At 36.1% G+C, this 22856-nt stretch overlaps 2 protein-coding genes and 1 long non-coding RNA gene across 4 annotated transcripts; 1 reads left to right on the forward strand and 2 right to left on the reverse strand.

Moving 5' to 3' along the window:
- Positions 1-4334: 4334 nt before the first annotated feature.
- On the reverse strand, positions 4335-6216 carry hoxa9a (homeobox A9a). Its single transcript, XM_084131248.1, has 2 exons — positions 5601-6216; positions 4335-5310 (listed from the first exon to the last, which is right to left on the reverse strand). The coding sequence occupies exons 1-2, from the start codon at positions 6121-6123 to the stop codon at positions 5072-5074; spliced, it is 762 nt and encodes a 253-aa protein (XP_083987374.1). The 5' UTR covers positions 6124-6216; the 3' UTR covers positions 4335-5071.
- Positions 6217-14172: 7956 nt separating this feature from the next.
- On the reverse strand, positions 14173-16799 carry hoxa11a (homeobox A11a; the record flags this gene model as incomplete). Of its 2 annotated transcripts, none has more annotated exons than XM_084130047.1 (2): positions 14173-15420; positions 16178-16799. In XM_084130047.1, 2 exons carry the CDS (start codon positions 16797-16799, stop codon positions 15191-15193), a joined length of 852 nt encoding a protein of 283 aa, XP_083986173.1. In that variant the 3' UTR covers positions 14173-15190. The 2 variants fall into 2 exon arrangements, with proteins under 2 accessions (XP_083986173.1, XP_083986174.1); XM_084130048.1 differs by having other exon boundaries at positions 14206-15420; positions 16187-16799.
- LOC311092992 lies at positions 16232-20095 on the forward strand. Its single transcript, XR_014608353.1, has 4 exons — positions 16232-18077; positions 18183-18341; positions 18438-18518; positions 18784-20095. It is a non-coding gene; the product is annotated as an uncharacterized lncRNA (long non-coding RNA).
- Positions 20096-22856: the final 2761 nt, after the last annotated feature.

Genomic DNA, 22856 nt, shown 5'->3' on the forward strand with positions numbered 1-22856 from the left:
CCTAGGAGTTTTCACATTTGGTGTCCCTTGAGTCTATGGCGTTGGGTCATGTTGGCCTGTCGCCTTGTCAATATAAAATGATCGAAATTTTACGTAAAATGCGTAAATTCGTAAAATGATCTAAACATTTCTAGATGTAACCATTTTAAACTGCACGATTACTCCAAAGAGAGACATTCACTCTATTTAGCCTTGTATTAGGGTGTCATGATCATACATATCATCGCTAATATAAATTATTCTTGGTTTTGTGTTAATAGATTATATTAGGCCTACAGTTTAAAAGATGATATGCCCGTGAGCTGTAAATAGTATTCTGGTCAGTAGTTACTCGATTATAATGTAGCCATCTGTTGCAGTAGCCTATAAGGCACAATAACATCGGAGATAGAATAGTTTCTTTAACAGAGTAGGCTATGCTATAAATCTTGCAAGCAGACACAAAGAGCGAAATCAATTATGCAACCAGATACGCATAGGAGATCCTCTAAATTAAGACACACTGAGTAATTAATTTATTACCACAGAGCCAAGACATTAAAACGTTTACGACTTCACACATGCATGAACAGCTGCATCGGCGGCTTTGGGTATGCAGTTACAGGACACGACTCTGTAGCCTCTGACACAATAATATAAGAAAACCTACACAAGATAGACTACAAGCTGTCTCAAACAAACGTGAAAGTCATACCTTGCGTTCTCATTTGAAGATACACATCCGACTGGTTCTGTCCGTGCCATATGAATTTGGGGCGGGATATATCCAAGTTCCTTTCTAAATCCCCGATGAGCCACATCTTGGCCATGTCATGTGTAAGTAACATTTTAGTCATTTCCTCCTGCTGTATAGACGACCATTTGTTATACACAAAGCAACATTTCTGGCCAGTGCTGAAGAAGAAGAGTGAGTGAGTGCGCCCTGCCCATGCCTGTGACAAATATTCCAATTTAATTCAAATTCATATTTTTTCATCGTGCAGAATTGTTGAGCATGAATCCTTGGTGTCGTTTTTACGAGCCAGGGTGATATACAATCCCATTACAGCCAGAGTTCATATTAAATACCACTTCACTGGCATTGGGTCCATGAAGTCACATGATTACTCCGCAAGCACTTAAACAGCCAATAAGCATTGCTTTTGCCTTTTCGTCAGCTTGCAAGAGTAGTTAATATCCAAATCAGTCAATGGTCTGCTGAAAATTATCAGAATTCTTATGAAAATTAGTATTTAAAAATATAGAAATACTAATGAGACTTAGAAGAATAAGTCTTTAGATCGTTTTTGACTTATTTAGAAAGTCTTCGAAAAAATCCATTGATTTGGCAGAACACATCTTACATTTTAAGTCTTTTATTTCTTTTTTCTATTTCTTTTTTTTATTATTATTAGAAGTATATTTATTTAACAGGTTACTACTACAGGTTTTTTAACTATTAAAATTCCATTGTAGTATTCGGTATTTATTTCGTTTTATATGCTACATTTCATTGTTGTGAAATAGAAAGGAGGAAAAATGAAGTATACAGGATGTTTGCATAAAATGTAGCCTAATTTTATTTTAAAAGACGAGCCCTGAATACATGTAACATAAAAAATATAATGGAAGGAATTTATATTGTAGATAATTTTGCCAAAAGAAAACAGTTTTTGAATAAAACACAGGGCGTTCCAAACAATAACATAGACCTACTAAGCTTTTATTTAAAGTACAGGTTAATCAGAGCATTTTCAAAAGTGCAAAAGTTTAAAGTGCGATGTTTAAATGTAAATCTACACTCTAAAAACGCCGGGTCGAGCGTGTTATTTTATTTAATTTATTTATTTTCACTGGAGAGCACACAAGATAACGCCAAATAGGCATATTACGAATTTCTGTAACGCTGTATATTTTTATTCGACGTCACTTTGCAAACGTGAAAATTAGCATGCAATTTCATACTGATCCTCAGATGCCACTGCTTTTATGTGCTCATTTCACCTCCGAAAATGTCAATGTTATGATTATTGTGTGGACTTTAATGCATTTTGAAAGACAAAGAAAACTTATTACAAAATAAAGATTTGTATTACCAGTTATTAAGTAATTTTGGGTGTGCATAGTAGACTAAATGTTAGTCTAAATTGTAGATGACTTGTAGAATAACTCAATGTTAGATCGATGTTAGTCTCAGAGGGAAACATCTTACGCTATAGGTTACTTGCTGGAAGGACCTCGTATAAAAATCCCAGAAGGTGCTCTTTAGTCAAACATCTTAGCACTTCAGTAGACTGCAAAATATTTAAAAGCCTTTACAGTTGTTTTGGCTGGTCACATTTAGAAAAAAATAGCCTATTTGAAAACACACACACTGACACACTCTGAAGAAGGCTTGTGCCGATATGCATTCATAGATTTTCTACAAAACCGTAACTGGAGTAGTTTAATCTGTAGTTTGTTCTGTATCAAATTTACCCGATATTTTTGCGAGATATTTTTTTTTTTTAAACGGAATGTCAGTAAATAGACATTTTCTATTACCAAGATATATGGATAGAATATGGAACAGTGGATAGTTAATATGGAATTAACATAGGCCTTAAATGCAAAAATAAATAAATCTCTTTCGGTAGCCTACTTCAATAGGCTTACTGACTAATTAAAAATCGAGAATAGGCTATAAACCAGACTTGACTCATAATCCAGACGGTGCTCAAATGATTTTGCTTCACTGTTACAATGTAAGTTGTAATTATTGCTTTACATTTACAATAGAAATAGAAGAGAGAGCATCAACATTTTTTTATTTTTTTTATTTTTTTTATTTCATCAAACAAAAATGAAACAAATGAAGCCATAAAAAACAAGAACATGGAAGCTATTGGAAATAGGCTAGGGCCACTCAAAACATTTCTCAATTATGAGGTTTTACTGACATCAAGTGGCCAAACTGTATAACAATGCAAGCAACTGTAGGCCTCCATAACTACGATATAGTTTCATTTTTTGCTTGGGCATCCACGATTAGACATTGTGTTATGGCCAAAATAATTCCCGCAAGTGAAAGCAAGAATATGAAAAAAATTCATCATTTTCATTTTATTAGTGAGCACTGTTTTTGAAACTTCTTTTTGGAGAATTTGCACTGACGCCTCCATTTTACCATGTATAGGTCTACACAAAGGGTGCCATATAGAGTAAACTGCAATTAGAGACCAATAAAACTAGATTATTTCCGCTGGCTTTTTGTGCACGAAGTCGAGTCTTCCTGAAAGCAGAGGGTAACTGAAGAAAATAACAGCACCTCTCCAAATGGGTGTCGGGCCTCTGGAAACGGTCTAATTGTGTCTGGACGGCCATAAAGCCATTGAAAACGGAATGCCAATGTCTGTTGCCGCGTCTGCGATTCATTGCCTTGTCTCCATGAGGAGGCCTTTGAAGTCAAAGTCTATCCGCTAGCCTATATCTGTGCCACTTATGGGCTTCCTCCAGGCTATAGCCTACAGTAGGCCTTACATATTCATATACTTTAAGGTTTGTTTCAGACAGAATCTGAACAGAACAGAACACCCCGAACTCCGTATCATCAATCACCTCATCATGGAGGTCCAAACGACAGGTCTGTTCTTTTAATTCCACAGATTCATGCACACATGGTGCGTTGTTCACTTAGCCCAGCTGTCGAGTCTCATAATATCTCTGTTGTGTTGCGTTCTCTCGCCTCGCAGCGCTTTGCACACCATAAACGGTTATAGCAGTAATTGTCTTTTATGGCTGCATGCAGCTAACAACCTCATCTTACCAGGCCGGTCTACAAGACTGCTCTCCCCGACTCCAAACTCGCCCGGCATACCCTAGCCTCAGAGAACATTCCTCAAGAGCTGACGGCAGGTCTGTGAAATGGTTTGAGTAAATTATAGGCCAAAATTAGCGTCTATAAGACTTTAAGGTTTGAACACTCTTTTACTTCTATTTCTTCTTATTATTATTGTTATTTACATATCGTTTTGCGTTTTTTCCCCCTCCAAAAAACAGCTGCTCCTACTAGGCTTTTAAAAAAATCATCTTTCTCAATGAATCCTTTTAATTAGGACTGTTTACACAGCATCTATTAAAGTAAAACAATAAACCAACAGCAACCAATAAAAATAAAATAATTGTAATAATTATACAAAAAAAACAAATCTAATAGGCATAGGCCTATATTTCCCTTCCCTTGATGCAAAATACAACTTTACGAAAAAGTCTGAAAAGGAAAAGCACAAGAAAATCTACCAAAAATTACACAATTAAAACTTAATTGTTCTTTCAAAAATGTCACGAGGAATACAAAATATAAGGGAGACTTGTTTGGAGATATGAATTGCTTTTATTATTCAATAAATAAAATCACAAATGACATCTGAGAAAATAGGTAAACAGTAAACAAAAATAAAATAAAAATATGACGGTCAACAGACCATGAGGTATTTGTAAAGTTGCCTACAGTGCTTTTATATCTACAGCTCAGTATCTAATTTTACTTGATCCCTGAAGTTCGCAGACTTCACCCATTATCACATCGTGTGATATGGCGTGAAAACGTTGGTCGATTCAAAACAAATAGGTAGTGAAGTGACTAGTGGTAGCCTAATGTCATATTAAAAAAAAAAAAATCTAAGGTCACACGATCTCAAGTGTATTATCTTTACATAAAACTGGGCCAAATATTTCTAGACAAATTATAGGAAAAGTTACAGAACAAAAGAAAATGTTAATTGAAGGTCTGAAATACACACCTACAATCGAAGAAATAGCACATATAGCTCCGACATATTTAGGCTATTAATTCCTAATAAATTAGGTCTAAATTAAATACAGATTGTTTAAGGCTGCATCAGCGAACGTCTGAAAAATGGATTTGTGCCGTATTCATTAAAAGTGATCCACATATGACAAATAGCCTATAACTCAATACAACAACACGATCCCAGCATGCTTTAAGTCAAATATGGTTTGTTTGAAAAGAATGACACCTAATGTAAAATTCCACGACAATCATTTCATTAAAAGGATGTATCATCTCACATCCTCACATACACGAAGTGCTTCATTCGTCCTTCGTTCCATCTCTTTTAAATTTTTTCATCTTCATCCTGCGGTTTTGGAACCAAATTTTGACCTGTCTCTCCGTGAGGTTCAGTAGACGGGCGACCTCGTACCGCCGGTCGCGCGTGAGGTAAGTGTTAAATAAAAATTCTTTCTCCAGCTCGAGGATCTGGTGCTTAGAATAGGGGCAGCGTTTTTTACGCGTTGAGCTCGCGTGAAGCCAGTTGGACACCGGGTTGTCTGGGGAAAGGTATAGAGGCATATGGGAAGGAGGGTTTCGAAATCATAAGCGAATAGTGAATAGTTTTTTACACAATACCCTATCTAAAATCCAGACGATGGCATAGCCTAAATCACAGTTACCGCCTATGTCTCAGAGCCTCGTAACAGTCACGTCTAAAACAATGTAAAATATTTCGCCGTCAAAAATATTGCAGCAGTTAACTACGAGAATCGTGTTAAATACATAAGAAAGGTGCATAATATAAGTTTAATTTCATTGTACTATCGCACCATCTGGTCAGCCTTACCTGGATGAGCGCCTGGTTTCTCCTCGATATCGCCTCCCTTCTCAGCAGTCCGGCCAGATACTTTCTCTGTGTCGGTAGAACATCCCCCGTTAATGAAGCCTCCGGGAGGGAGTACAGCATGTGAACTGGCCTCAGTGCCGTCCTCATTCGTTCTATTTGTATCGGGTTTGGTATGATAGTGATGATGTACCGTCGGTAGCTCAGTGAAAGGCAGCCCACATGCAGAGTCCAAAAGCCAAGACTGCACGTAATCCCCAGCTACTGGAGGCTGTGTATGCGGCTGATACACTGACGGTAGGCCTACACCATTGGAGAAATGCGTTGGGATGTGGCCCCAACCTGAGCCACCATAAACGGCTTGCTTTGCCGGGAATGTGCAGGGACCGATCTCTGTATGATCTGTGGGTAAAACGGAGGGCCTATGCTGAATGAGCTCTGAACCTGAGGAAAAGCGAGTCTCCTCGTTGTCCGGCATTACAAGAGAGTCAATATAGTATCCTGTCAAAGCTCCAGATGTCGACATGGCAGGCACGCACTCTCATGCATACACACACATAAAAACATTCACACACACATACAGTAACACGCTCACAAAATAACAATCTGTGAAAATGGAGAGGCAACTTCCCCCTCGCAAAGCCCCAGTCAAGTAAGTTGAGAGCAAACCGCCATTTGATTGGGTGAGGTACACACGTGACCATTGGGACAGCACAAAAAAAAAAAAAAAAAAATCAATGGAATTTCTCAAAAAAAGAAAAAAGAAAAGAAAAGTGAAATGTGTTGCATTGGTTCCAATTAAACTCTTCTATACCTGTATAAACCACAATCGAATAAGCTTAATACATAAGAATATACAAAAAGAGCTATACAAAAGGTTTTCTTTTCTTTCTTCAGACAAAAGCCATGGTTAAGAGACATTGCCAGAAATGTATGTAATCAAACTGACACTATGCTGTTATTTTTATTAATAGGATTAGTATTAATATTAATAAAAGCTCTTTCATTTTTCATAAGTGTTCCTTACATTTTCTGTACCAAGTCAGTTTGAATGTTATAACCATTTTGACTTTATTGTCTATTCGATTGAGTTGATCGTTAATGCCTATAATGTATAGCCATTAACTGTCAAATTGTATTTTTCCACATTCGTCATATTCTTTATGGATTTTATACATTGCTTGAGACATGTAAGGCTTCTGTTTGGCTACAATGTGCATTGTGTATTTTTTCTTGTTTCAGTTTGTTGCAGTTTGTTGATATTCAATAAATTTGCAAATACAGAAGATTCTGGATAATCAATAAGAAGTTATCTCTTTTAGTCCACCATTACAGTATATTCTCATTCATACTGAATATGTTGCATGGAATAATGTACTATGTGAAGAGTATATTTGAATGCATAAAGGACACACATTTCTTTAGATAGTATACCAGCAACAGCTTGTTGCTGAATACCAAGTGAAAATATAAATGAACAGAATTAGCTGACCATGGTAGCTTCCCGTTAATTCAGGTCGTCGTGTCCATAACAATACATCAAACGATATAACAATGTAACTAACAACTGCAACCATTTTATTTTAACAATAGTGTAACTATTCCCTCTAAATTTCGTTGTTCAGTAAAATAGTAAAGGTAACACTTTACAATGAGGTTTCATTTGTTAACATTAGCTAATACATTAACAATATTAACTAACGAAATATTATTACAGCACTTATTAACCTTTATTAATGTTAACTAATAAAAAGTTCATGTTCATATTAGTTCACAGTGCATTAACTAAAGTTAAGAGATAAAACTTTCGATCTTAAAAATGTAGTAGTAAATGTTGAGATTAACATCATTAATAGCCTAAATCCTGTCCAATTATTGTTCATTGTTAGTTCATGTTAACCAATAAAACCTTATTGTAAATTGCAATAGTATTATAACGATGCAATATTATTATTATTATTGAAAATATAATAGGCTATCAGGTAATATTATATTATATTATATTATATTATATTATATTATATTTAAATATTATTATAATAAATGTTGTTGTTGTTGTACGTTTTATTCGGCAAACATTGCCCATAAATAGATTATATTGTATTCACTGTATGCTTTAGATATAAATCATGGTAGCCTAAAAAATAAATAAAAAAACAGAATCACACATTTAGTAGGCTATTTAACGGCAAAAGCAAACACAAAATGCGTAATACAAGAAAACTCAAGAAAAATGAGTAGCCTAATTACTGTTTTTTGAACCTTTTTTTCTTTTACTTTTTAATCAGGTAGGCTATTTTCAACAGCCATAAATACAAATAAAGAAAGTCTAATGTGCATCGGCTCAGTATTATGAGCCTCGTACAGTAGCCTAGGCCTGATGACAATGCAGACAAAGGCTATATCAAAAACAAACTATATATATAATTAATAACTATATATAATTAAATAATTTTTCATATTGCTTATTGGTCCACCAGTGATTACAGATAGTCAGAAGCATTTTACAGCAGGAAACACCACTACTTTTCAAAAAAAGAAGAGAGAGAAAAAGAGACGGAAACAGCATGGCCCTTTGAAGCCGTAAACTGCGATAGGGTGTTTGTTAACACAACCGAGTTTTACCATAGGCGCTATTCATGCTTTTTAGGTCCTTTAGCTGTACTGGAGTGCCACCATAAAGCCAATCTTGTCTTTTGTGTTCAGCCACTTATACGGCGCTAGGCGGAAGCCAGGAAAGGCAATTTCTTTAGCTCAGTGGAACGCCACCGAAGTCGCTGTTGCTTACAGCAGACGTGGCCGATTACGGTGTATTGGACGTAACCGAGGCCTTGTCAAGGCTGTCTACATTGAGTTCGAAAAATCAGTCTCTGCCATCAGCCCGGTTCACTAGCAGGGCGATAAAAAAAAAAAAATAAATAAATAAAACTAATACCGATTATGTTCAAAAAGAGGTTGCATTTCGTACAATTGAAAAAGCAAGGCTGTAAAATGTATACTGATCATTTAAATGCTCTCGGTCTGTTAAAAAAAGATCGTAGGTTACTGACGAATGAAACTGGGGCAATTAAGACAGTTTCGTGTTGTAGGGTTTAATTATACAATCCCAACAACATGAAACTACCTAAACCACTCGACAGTCTGGTTCAAATCCTCGGGGAAAAAAAAAACTAATAGTAGGCTATGCTATGTAAACAAATCTCCGGCATTGTCTTTAATTTAATCTTTACAAAGAACTATCAAACAACATGCATTTTTCGTAACAGCCAAAACCAGTAATGTCAGAATAGCACCTTACCTGTGTTAACTTGAAAAAAAAATTACCAAAAATGGAATGTTTTCCAACGCTTGAAATCCGAACGTCTTTATTCCTACCTCTATCCAGACTCTACTGAGGGTATAGTCACTCAGAAAAGTGACGAGCCTCATAAAGTAGCCAGCAATAAAACGCCACAAAAGCGGACTAAACTGTTGTGGCCGGTCGCTGAAGTAGCCTTGGTTTAAATACATTTCCGCCGGAGAGAACGGAAACGAAATTTATGACTTAAAAAATCTAGAACGTATTAAATGTTGAAAATCCTATAGCCTATGTTCTCTAAGCGAAACTCAACAAATGTCAAGTAAACACAAATGCAAAATAGGCCTATACACACACACACACACACACTGCAAAAGCAACATTGTAGCCTATTCAAGCACATTCAGTAGCCCACTATCCACTATCCACTTTTTTTCTTCTTCTTCTTTTTCGTCGAGGGTTTATGTCGTTCTTAATTCATTTTATAATTCGTCGTTCAATGACCTTGGTATTTTAAAGATAGATAGAAGTAGCCTATGCTAGTAGCCAATGATAGGCCATAGTAATGTGTAGTCTATAAAAAAATAAAGCGCCTGTGCGGGCACGGTTTCAAAATATTTTAACGTATTAGCTAGGCCTATATGATTCTTTAAAAATGCATAGCCTACCATTACAATTAAATTCAAAATAAACACACTAATACATCCATTTCAATATAATCTATAATCTTCAATTAGGCCCTATATTTTTTTCTTTTTCACAATGCTGGGTGCTGTCTAGGCATATTGTAAGAACAAAGATATATCGATTACATTCCATACGTTAGTATAGGCTTTGAACCACATGATTATCCAACACTATCTCGAAAATTAGATAACAAAATCTCGAAGAAAAAGAAGATGCAGAAAACAAGTAACCTAAAAATATGTCGCTAGGCTTCTGGTCATGATGAAAACTCATAACCGTGCTAGAGTTCGCGGGTCTTTTGTCTTTTCGCGGGTAATTTCTCCACTTTATACATGGCGGTTCTAGGGAACTATTTTGACTTGCCTATCGGTCAGGTGCACACTGCAGCCAATTTCTAGGCGGCGCTCCTGAGTCAAACTACATACCCTATGTAGAGTAACCTCTTCTCCAGCTGTAAGGTTTGTTGTTTAATACAAGGACAGCTCTTCTTCCGGGAAGTCTTCCGTTAGCCAGTTTGTTGAACACTCCATGTTTCCTGTATGAGATACAGAATTAGTAAAGTGAGTGTTTCATGGTCAACATAATAAATAAATGTGAGTGTTGTTTTCAAAATTAAACACAAAGTAACAATATTTTAGATCACGATTTTTAGAAGGGTTTACTAACTAATATCAATAATCTTCAGTAGCCTATTGGCCTGGATTGATGGCATGAATACAGTTGATCTTTATTTCTGTATACATTTTTAATAGAATAGTTTTAACCAAAAGTGACATTCTTTTTAAATATATTTTATTTTATTTTAGTAATTCATTAGCCTATAGTATACGACATGATTTAAAACCGTTTCAACACAGTTTAGTAGGCTTTAGTAGGTATCTAAACCTTTTTTCTTGAGCCATGCAGATATAGCATTTACCTATATGTTTGTTGTTTATGATATTTACCTTAAACTAAATATCTGGAAATATATTAGGCCTAGCCTACTTTTAATTAAATAAATTCATTTATTTTCTGCACCAGTTTCTTACATTAATGGCTTTAAGTGTAAAGTTAAAGGTATGGAGAGCAGACCAATTACAAACCGATTACCTTACCTTTGACACATTGCACCGAACAATAGGCTATATCAAGTATCAAGTTCTGTAGGCTTGACATATTTCCCAAACGTGCTTTGTTTCTTGTGCATCTTCCTCATCTCCATCTTGTCCCTTGATAATACTAGCCTATAAGCAGCCATAGTAGAGACAGGATTCGACGTCTGATATGATATGGCCTGTCTGATTCCTGCAAGATACCATGATAAAGTTATTGGATGTATAAGTCCGACGCATCCCGTGAACCATAATCCTCACTCACTGTGGCTGGCTGCTTCTTTAGTGCACTTCCGCTACTCGAACAACATGCCCGTTTTCTTTGATGTCCTGAGGACAGAGGTAAAAATCTATTCACGATGCGACACGAGCTTCTCCAGACCACATCGCCATAGTGGTAATGGTTTGGACAGACCCATTTGTTTAGTTTTGTTGGTTTATAAAATAATCTTCCAAGTCAGATGCTAAACTCCAGCTGCTAATGCTGGTCAACCTGCCAGGTTCAGTCCGCTTATTAATTAAGGAATCCAAATGACGCTCACTCCCCGCTAACTGGACACGCCATTACCGGAAAGTGTTTGGAGATGAGAAAGGATGGGCGTCATTTAGGCTATAGCCTACTTCGTTTGACAAACTGGATGTAAAAAGGTGCCCTCATTCAATTCAGTGCGCACATTTCAACCAGTGGAAGCCTAGAAACACAAAGCCACACCCCTTCCATGCCTTCGTCACCTGTCAGTGGTGTAGCAGCAACTTTTGGACTGCAGAGAAGACCATGTGGGACGGCTAGATTCTCGAAGTAGAGCTAAAAGGTGTGTAGCTATGTGTGGAATTGCGGGTTGCCACAAACATTTTTTCACCCTCAGTGTTTGAAGAAATACCCAACGCTCACACTCTAAAAATGCTCGGTTGTCTCAACAGATGTTTGGGTCAAATATGGACAAACCATTGGGTTTAAAATTACAATGTAAAAAATGTAAACGAACGGTTGGGTTTCTCCACATTTGACCCACACAAGGATTAAAACAACCCAGCATTTTTTAGATTGTTAAACCGACCAAACAACTATTTTAAGATGCACGCTAGAGATTATTTAAAAACATATCGGCCTAGCCAACTCAAAATCGGGAGAGTCATTTCCCATCAGCGTGCGTGTTACAATTAAATAATAATGTCGATTCTTTAATTAATACGTATTTGTAGAATTATGTGTGGGACAGACTTTCTGGTGCACAGATAGGTACAAAGTAGCCTACCGTCATCAAACTTGGCCAGAATAGACCTATTATTCATTTTCTTTAAAACATCCACATGCTAAAATAAAATAAAACAAACAAAACCCTGACAACACAATGTTTCTTGGGTTGCAAAACACACGCAGTCCGATATGACACTGAACTAAAAAAAATGCTGTTATGGACAAAGCCAGCCGTTGGGTTACATTTTTAACCCAACGTTTGGGTTTGTCCATATTTGACCCAAAATTGGGTTAAAACAACCCAGAATTTTTTTAGAGTGTGACGCTGAGGCTTGTTAAAATTCAAGTTTAAAAAAAAATGTGAAAAGGGGATTTATAGTTGTAAGATAATCATAAATTTCACCATAGGACCATTTATCTCTCTTTCGATATTTTAAGTTGATTTTAAAATAAGGGCGATCTAACCTTTAACCTTTATTAAGTAAATGTAACCGTGTAATTTAAGGAACTATGGATATTAAACTAACTAATATTCTTTTGCTTTGCTATCGTGTTGCTATCCTAAGCTATCCCTGTGTCATTTAGTGGTTAGATTCGTGCAGTCTATGGAAAATAAATACTAGGTCAAATAACAAAGTAAGGCTTAGTTTGGGGACTACACAAACTTTTAGGCATTACTATTTCAGTCCTCATCAAAATAACAACAGCTGATCAATTCCTTCTTTAATATTTGTCGATCTAAATCTTATCTTTGATAGCCTATGTCTTTTAGTTATAGGCCAAGGTACCGAAGTTCAAATGTCAGATAAACTTAGCACTTTTGCACGTTTCTTTATTCCCAAGATCGAGTTCGCTGTAAGAGAAACCCAAGAACAAAAATCTCTCATTTTATTGCTATCAGCGGAAGCATTTATTTTGCACCAGAGACAAATAGTCCACACGCACTGTAACACTACCCATTCGCCTGCTCTCTCCTTTTCATGTTGTTACTGAATCCCTCTTGCGGGAAGTCGCGATAATGTATCACAATTACAAACACCATTTATAATGCAATTTGTCAACCGACGAGAAAAAAAAAGAAAAAAAAAAGAAATGTGCAGACAACATAGGCCTACTCACTGTTAGCTATATTCTCCAGTTAATGTTCAATGATCGCTGAAAGCTCGAATGAAAATGTAAGCTACTTCATTTCTGAGGCCACAATAAATCCTTGATTACAGCTGGCAATAAATCACCTTAACCATTTTTGTAAAACATTAATCTAATAATTTTGCCTAAAATATATAAGCGAAAACGCATATCTTTCGTATCCTTAATGGATTTCTTAAACGACGGAGCATAGTTAATTTGCCATAAACTTTTTGATTTAGTGGTAAAAGTTGTGTTATTAGTGTTAATGCCCTCATATTTTACACTATCATATTTAATATAATAAGAACAGTAGACGTTTAATGCGTGTTCTGTATCCAGACAGTTAAAGTTGTGGAATGTTTTAGTGACTTGCTGAATTTAAGGGAGATCGGTTGGAACACCTGCAAAGATCTCAAAAGATTTGAGTCTGCAGTCGATGTTCCACGGCCATGACATTGATCTCACGAGTGCCTCCCAATGGAGGCCATTTGAACATGCTCATGATGGGACAGTTATTACTGCAAGTAAATATAGACAGAAAAACTAATTTTCCAAAAAAGGAAATAAAGCAGATGAAACAGCACAACGCGCCTAAAAAAAAAAAAAAAAAAGTGTTAAATTAATACAACAGACAGAAAGCAGTGCACACGAGCACTTCGTAATGCCGCCCCTCAATATCTCTTTGCCTCTGTACCCCTGTCCCCTTGGAATCGTGGCTAATAACCTTGGTTCTCAGACAGTTTATGGCACCACACTGCAATTGCCCAAATGCTCCAGACACAGACAGCTTTTATGGTCGTGTTGCTGAAGCAACAAGGAGGATGTCCCCGTAATTAGGCGGATATACCTCAGCGCCTCAAAGGATGCGCCAGCCAGGCCAAGTCGCTTTGCAGCAAGCAACCATAAAGCTCAGTCTTTCTCTCCCCCTCTTATACTTTCTACTTTCTCCCTCCCTCTGACTTAGTTTATTGCTCGTAGGATGCCATGTATGAACGCTACGAGTACGGCCATAAACAACATTCAGATGATAACTGCAAATACTGTAACCACAGTGCTATTGAAAAATTGTCAGGTAACAATTGCTTTATCCCATGGTCCGAGAGAGTTCTTGAGAAAAAAAGGAGATAAAAACAACAACAATAAACAACAACAATAATCATTGTTCTTCATGAATGCACATAATGCGCATGTTTATGCTCATGCAATATTTTGCCTATATACAATTATAAGAAAACGGTGTACTACAAATATACTTTGTAACTCTTTGGTTATTTAATTTAGGAAATATATGTTAAACATTATGTTCTGGTGATGATGTTCTGGATTACAATCGGCCAAACCTTATTTTAACCCCGTGACAATGTACATCACGGTATAGAAGAACATGGGCAAATAAGTTTCTTGTGAGAACAGTTATGTAAAGAGTCCACTTCTTAAAGATGACCTTATTCGAGTCCGGAAATGTTGTTTATGACTGGGATGAGATTGAGCGAGTTTGCATTTTCCGTGCAGTCAATGAGCTTATTATCTCTTTGTTCAGAGTTTGCACCAAGTGAAAACATTGAATATAATGAGTAGCCTACATAGTTGCTTGTAATGAGTTTAAATTTACAATCCCGAGACGACATGTAGAAGAAAGTGTTATTGATTAAAGTGTTCAATAACAACGATAGTGGAAATTCCATTTGCTAGCAAATCAAATAAATAATTCGAAAATTGGGTGCAGTCTGCTTCTAGCACTTTTTCTTCTATTTGGTCACACCAAAGTCATTAGGCCAACTTGTACAACATTCCTCCACAGAAATTAACACGCCATACGAATGGCCTGTCAAAAGTCTTTCCTGGTTTAGACCCATATATTTCAGCCATTTGCACTCAATCTTCGCGTGTCCATCATAAATGCAAGGGGAGAAGTAGGCCTACTTGTTTAGTGTGTATCACGAGCTTACAATTAAATAATTTCTGTTCGCCACAAAATTGTATACATTTATTTATTACGAGCATAAAACGTACATAAATTATGTGAATTTAAATCCAGTCATATGGACTATATGCTCTCTGTAATTGTATACAAGTGAATGGTGCCTTGTCACGAACTTGAAGTTAACTGCTGAGAGTCAGTAACGTCTCGTATGTGATCTCATTATTGCAGCTGTTGTATATTATCTGTTGATATTTCCTTGTTCTAGAGCAGTGGGTTGGTGTAGTACTGTAACCGGTCCCGATTTAGTTTCTTTTCCTTCATGCGCCGGTTCTGGAACCATATTTTTACTTGGCGATCGGTGAGGTTAAGCATCCGTGAGAGCTGAAGTCGTTTCTCTTTGTTGATGTACACGCTGAAGAAGAATTCCCTCTCGAGCTCCCGAATTTGAAATTTAGTGTAGGGACATCTCTTCTTGCGTACCCTGGGTCCACCTGAGACAATGAGAAAAACAAAAATAGAAAAGGAAAAACGTCATTGCTCTTAGTCTAGATTATGAAAGATAAGAATAGCCTATAGGCTATAAAATATTGGTTATTGAGGTTATTAATGTAAAATATATAAATATAGGCTAAACGAATATATAGCCTAATTTATTATTACATAGGCTTTATTATTATATAACTATATTATTCATATAGCCTATTATCATTATGAATAGGCTAATAATGTTAGTAGACTAATGGTTGTCAGCGTTATTACTAAATACGAAAATAATAAGTCGAACCGTTTTATTTTAGCCTACAAGCTACATATTTTTTATCAAAAGCGTTGTAAAATTATATATATATATATATATATATATATATATATATATATATATATATATATATATATATATATATATATATATAAATAGCATATTCTTATTTTTTGAACCAGTGGGAAAAAACATGCATGAATTACCAGAGACATAAGCTTGCTACTCTAAATGTTGTAAGCATTCCTGTGAAATCACTGCGGCCACTTAAACGTATTTTAAAGTTCAAGTTAAAAGTTTCAAGTCTTTTCATGGCCAATTTCAATTCCAAGCACGTGATTCTCACAGTTTATAAGTAGCCTAGGTTTTGTTGGGAAAATCTCAGGCCCTCTATAAACCTTATACGCTTATAAAACAGCATATAAAAATTTAACAGGAGCGGCAAGATTGCAAACTTTCTCGCATGACAGTCTCGCTGAGCTCATACTTACTGCTCGCACCGCTAGTCTTTTCCTCATTGTTTCCGGAAGAAGATTCTGGACTACTGGTCTCCTGTCGCTCCTTTCCTTCGGAGTCCTGCTCCGGCGCGGGCGCTGGCGTTGGCTGTTTGCTGGAGTGCGTTTTATCCCTCGCTGCAAAGTCGCTGTTCGCTACACTGTCCGAGCCGCCGTAAGCGTTGTCGAAAAACTGGTCAAATGCTTGAGGAAGCACCCCGTTTCTTCCAACACTGCCGTAGAAATTGTGCGCGGAGGTCGAGTTCGATGTAGAGTGATAATACGCAGATGCATTATTTTTGGGGAACATTTCACCAACTGTTGTTGCCGCTGGTAAACACTCCCTGTGTACAATGTCCTCCGACGGATAACACTGAGCCAGTGGACCCCGGTGAGGCCATTTACCGGACGCGTCAATAGCATAGTCACGGAATGTAACCTCTCTGACATGCTGTACCTGAGGCAGGTTAGAGGAGTAAGAGTAGGTGACGGGACGAGAAGACTGACTTTGAGATAGAAAAGAGGGCAACGTGGAGAAATCAGCACCCGGAACGTAATACGTGCAGCTGGGCAGATACATGTTGGAGCCAACGGAAACCCTCTCGTCAAAATCCATCATTGTACCCGCGCAGCGTCTAGCTTGGGCTAGCGAGACCTATACGCAACGCCCACAACATGCTCTCATGTGCGCGTGCCTCTTACCCGCGTTGTAGGGGTATAGAGAGGCAGAAATGTTGAGACGTAAGATGACGTGGAAATTCATCTCTGTCCAGTCCAACTGAGGCCAGGATCACGTGATCTGGAAAATAAATTGATAGACTCGCTCACTGTTTGTAAATTGACGAGAAAGCTATCCATGAATTACGAATGTAGGCTATTTGTAATGTCTTTGTGAAAACTAGTTTGCGAAGATTAAAAAAATCTCTGTTGAGGCGGCGGAACACAAATAATCAGGATTGTGTTCAATTGACAGGGATATTTGAATATTTTAAACTAGAAAATAGACGTTATGATGTATTACTGTTATCTAAAAAACAATTAGGCTATAAAGTATTCCCAGAATAGCCTGCTGTATTTTCTTATAAGCTTATAAGTTTATAATTCAGGTAAACATTGTTTGTGACTGCGAGCGAGCAATGCTAGGCTATACCACAAACGGCATCAATACGAAGAAAAGCAAACAAGTCTTTTTATATAAAGGCTGTTGAGAAAAGTGTATGGTTTCTGTAATCCAGAAATCATATAGGCCTAAAACAAAACATTTAGAAACATATTCACTATACCTTACAGTATTTCAATCATATTTCTTATTTTGTTTTCATTAAGTGTGAAATTACATTTAACCGCATGACATTTAACAGTTAATGATTATGCATATAAATCTGAACACATGATTATTCGTAATAATTAGGCCTAGATGGTTAGGCTACTTCTCTGTTCAGTTTTTGCAATACTCATTCCAGTACCAATTAATGTATAGGACTGACGAATACCTTCAGACGCGTATCTTCAGATGCGCCACTTTGTGCGTTAACGCGATAGGCCTAAAGTTTTGACATAGGTCTAGGTCTACTAAAATAAGTGATACATAATTTAAACTTCAATTCAAGAATTCCACAGTATATATATAGTGTATATAATACAGACCTTATTTTATATAGGCCTAACAAAATTCTGTTATTGTTTTTTAAATATCATGTGTGTGACATTTTGTTTTGGCAGCTCTTCTAGAAAAGTTTTTTTTTTTTTTTTTTTTTTTTTTTACTTTTGAAAGACCCGAGAATAAACAAGTTTAACCGTAGGTTCTAAACCTGGATTAGGCCGGTATAAAGGCCTCGCTTTTCCACAACGCATTACCCTTAATCCCCATCCGTGCCTCCGAGGAACGCAGAGGGAGGTGAGAAACATGAGCCTCGTTTAGTGCAACGTTTATAATATTTGCACGGTGTGATTGTCGGGCTTTTTAAAATATTCTGATTATACGATTATATATTACCACCAGTAATAGGTTCTTCACGACAAATAGCAGAATGACACAAACACAAAATTGGTGGCCCCGAGACCAGATGCTCCGCCTCTTCGTCAACTCATGACAAATTCCGCGCCGTGTGCTTTAGAGCTTCCAGCATTTGGGACCTAGTGCAACGGAAACCTGCGATGGGCAAGCAGAGACTTTGATGCAATTTGTACGATCTATATAGTGCGACCCCCTGTAGGCTACATGTTTTTTTTATAATTTTTTTTTTTTTTTTTACAGAACTACTGCTCAGCCGAGATGAATGGGTAACACTGACGCATATCTCAGCTAAAGACAACAATTTCTCTGTACTCCAAAAAAGTAAGTAACGACTCTATAGCGAAGCGCTACAGTTTAAGAGCAAGGTAAGATTAGTTTAGACAAAATAATAGCCTATTTATAATAACAGGAACATGGACTGAAATAATAAGAATAGGCTATATGAATAATACGATATAATGCCACACGGACATTAATATCCAACTACATACAGGCCTACATTTTTCTAAGTAAGAGATTGTATCAACTTGCTATAAAGTTATGACATAATGTCATTCTGTTGCTCTTTTGGCTTTCTCTTCCCCAGTGTATCTATGTCTAGTCTGATGTCGCGGCCCGCACCCCCTCCCTCAGGGTCGACTTCAAGTTCGGGGAGGGGGACGGGTTACCGCCCACCGCGCAAGTCTGAAAAAGAGAATGAACAACAAACGCCACGCAAGCCACTCTATGCCCCGGATGGAGTTTCACAAATGTCGCTTTCACATAAGGGAACGACAGAAAGCAATAGTATAACGTGACAAGTAGGGGAAAACAGGCACTTGAGGAAAAAAAAAAGAGAGTGAACGAAACCACCAAATAAAATTGTAGGCTATAGGCTACAGTCTCTCTCACACTAATGCCACAAAGTAATTCATAACAATAATTGAATAGGCCTAACCTATATCACACGCAGCAACACGCCGTTTTTAGTAACCGTAAAAAAAGAAGAATAATCAGTGTGAAGCTAAATAATATAATATAATCAAAAGAAGAAAAAGAAATCATGTTTTTGCAGCCAAACTGGATTTGGAACTGGACGGAGTGGCCGATCCCCATGAATATCACTTTTAGTTCTACAAAACTTTGTCTGTTGTATTCTAGAAATCCCCATTAACCTCAGCGAAACATTGCAAGAGCAAGTCTATCACAAATGCAGAAACAGCAGAAAAGTTAATGAGCCCTTTGCTTTTTTTTTTTTTTTTTTTTGCTTGGGCATGAGGGCGGAGAATTAATGGTCTGCAATTAGCTTCAAATTAGATTACAAGTTACTTATTTGTAAAATGTTCCTATATATTAAAATGCATGCAGCATATTACGATAATTTACTGTGATTTAATATGATTACATTACCAATTTTTAAAAACAACAGTGTAATGTAGCCTACACAATAATTAACAACAATGATAATAAAATAAATAATTTTACTGTCGTCAAACAATTGCAAATAACGCTAAATAATGCCATTTAGCGTCTCATTACTTTGTACATTCCACTGAGGATCAAACGAAAAAAAAAACGAAAAAAAAAAAACGAATACCAAGATGGAATTAATTCTAAAATTTTCGATTATATTTGGAACTAAGCTACAAAGACTTTTGAAATTGCCATGCAACATCCGCTACCCAAACATCCTAAAACTACAACGGATTTAATTTCACTGATTAGTAACTCCTGTGTTATCTACAAAGCGTATCATGTAGATATATTATGCGTATAATTTCAGGCTAAAGTGACCGCTTAAAACCTGTATCTTTGTATTTTTTGACACTTTTAAAAATATATTGTCAAAGAAAATTGTTTTGAAAGTGCACGACAATTCAGGGGACTGAGGATGCAATAAATTCATGACTTAAACACATGCATGTAAATGTTCATGAACTATTTGTTTAAAATGGTTAAAGCAAAAAGAATTATATATATATATATATATATATATATATATATATATATATATATAAGCTATATATACACACACACATAGGCTATATATATGGGATTTTTAAAATTGTAAATGACTTTTTCAAGTTTAAGAGTTTATATCTTGTGTTACATAATGTATTGATATTCAGCGATGTTGTTTTTGATTAGAACAAGATCAAATAAATAACGTTTTACCATATGAAGAGCATTTTAAGTTTTTTTCTGTGTTGTTTAGAATATAGTGTTGGGATAATTTATGTTTGAATTTGGAGGTTATGATTTCTATTTATATCTCTACCATCTCCTTCACCATTAGAAGTGTTTTAAATACGTTTATTATTTGATCGAGTCGTGTTTTAAAAAGGAGCGCGATAAATGCGCATGCATCTAACAAATATATCTCTGTGTCTGACAAAGACTTTGCGTCATGAAATTCTACATCAAACACATTGTCAAGAGAGTACTAATTAACAGTTATGAAATATAAAATAGACATATAGGCCTATTTTTAATAAAATGGATAAACCAGACGTACGCTTGAGATATTGCATGTGGCCTTGGCTTTCATTGTCTAGACGACCACCCTGAGCTTTCACCCCTTATAATGGCTCACAGAATGAAACCTGAGAAATACCCGCGCCATTTTAGTCATTCACAAATCTCTAATCTTTCTCACAACACATTCCGAAATTCTCTCCTGAAACATTAGGGTGTTTGAGCCAAAGTCTTGTGTATCGCCGAATTATAGCTAAACATATGCAATAGCCTACTAGTTTCAATTAATAGGCTATAGGCTACTTCTTTGGTCAGTTGTCTATATTTAAATTATCTTCATCTATAATTATCAAAGTTTTCAGTTTCTTTGTTTTCTATCAATACGGACAAGTGAAAGGGTTTTATATAAATAAATAAAAAATCACATTAAAATGATTAAAACAAAAAACAATGTTTTATGACAGGTCCGTTTTAGGACAGTAGGCTACAATAGCCTACAATCGAATTCGGACTGATCGTTCACTAACGGACAACTATAGCCTACAAAATCTAGAGAGAGAGAGAGAGAGAGAGAGAGAGAGAGAGAGAAAAGGAAATCCAGAGATAAAATTACCCCCCCAAGATTTGAAGGTGCGGTTAAATTTTTGTTCTGTAGATGGCGCCAGAAACCAGATTTACTAGTGAGCAAAGGACCCGCGAATGGTTCAAATGCATTCACTCTTTCGAGACATTACGTCAACACAACACAACAGACCTTACACACACAGACAGGCTGACGCAGAAAAAAAACTGAAACGTGACTTTGGAAGGCATAGCCTAAGCATCTTTTCATCTCCAGCATCAAGTCAGTTGGCCTACCTAATTATGAAAATCTAGCTAATATATAGCCTAGCTAAAGATCAATATCGGGTGTGTAGCCTACAATAAAGAACCTAGAAACGGTGAAGCCTATAGTCCTATTTATTTGTTTACATGCCATAGTAATAACAATAAACTATTTTGGAAATTCATATGAGGGCCGTCGGGACCATACCATGAAGGTTGTAAGATAGGCCTATCGGCTACACACAGATGCTGCAAAATAAGGAAATTCTGTTTGCCTAAAGTTAGGCTACACCAGGGTGGTATAATTTCTTTTTTTGAAACTTTGAAATTTACTTATGCTAAATGTGCCAATCGCGTGTTAAATTAAGGTTTAAATATTTTTATAATTATTCAATATTTTGGCCTAAAGTCTGTTTAGACTAAACAGTTGTGTCTGTGATAACGATTCAGCAGTCAGCCGAATTCAAAGTTTTCTTGATAAAATCTTGATAAATCTTGACCATCTTGATAAAAATGACTTTGTTAAATTTTGTTGATCAGTATACTTTATTTTTAAACGTAAAAAACACAACAAAGGATGGCTAAAATAAATACGTTTTAAAAAGCATTTTACATGCACGTCTGTTTGTGTGCGTCCTTTTTTGTGTGCGTAAAAAAAAGAATTAATTCCCCATGAAACCTGATCTAAAAATTACTCATGACATGATTATAAATAAAGTACTACTACAAAAACTATACTGTACTCCAAAACTAAAATGAACAGCCAGAGCATAACAACAGAATTCGAGAGGATTCAGCTGCAGTCGTTCTATTATAAAACAAAATGTAGGCTATTCCAAATTCTATAAGCTTTCTAAAAGAAATCTATTTTTGAAAATTCTTTAAAGATGTAACTATAATTAAAGAAAATTAAACTTAACATCACGTTAAATTAAATTACACTTTATGCCTTGTAGCTATGTCATAAGAAAGCAAGCCTGATGAGCAAATTTACAGTTTTATCTTCATGTTGTCCTAAACTATACGTTCGATGCACACGATATTCTTAGAATTTGTCCTCTTTGTCCGGCATGTGTAATTGGCACAAATTGACATTTATCTACAAGTCTTAATTTCTGTCTCAATTAATCAAATAGTCTGCAACTTAAATGTTTCATGTATATAAAATACATATATGCAATCGTACATGAAATGTTCTTGACCGAGAAGCAACGTGAACAGATTCAAGCGATCTCAGATGATGGTAACACTTTATTATAATTTTATGATACATTTGTTAAAAACAATATTGTCCCCGAGATCGCTCTTTTGTATAGGCTTATATTTTAATTATTTTGAGTCCATAGCCTATTTGTTTTCTTGTTTTTATTTTAGGCCTAT

This window comes from Abramis brama (genome assembly GCF_963993115.1).
Source record: "Abramis brama genome assembly, chromosome: 12".
NCBI classification, from domain to species: Eukaryota; Metazoa; Chordata; class Actinopteri; order Cypriniformes; family Leuciscidae; genus Abramis; species Abramis brama.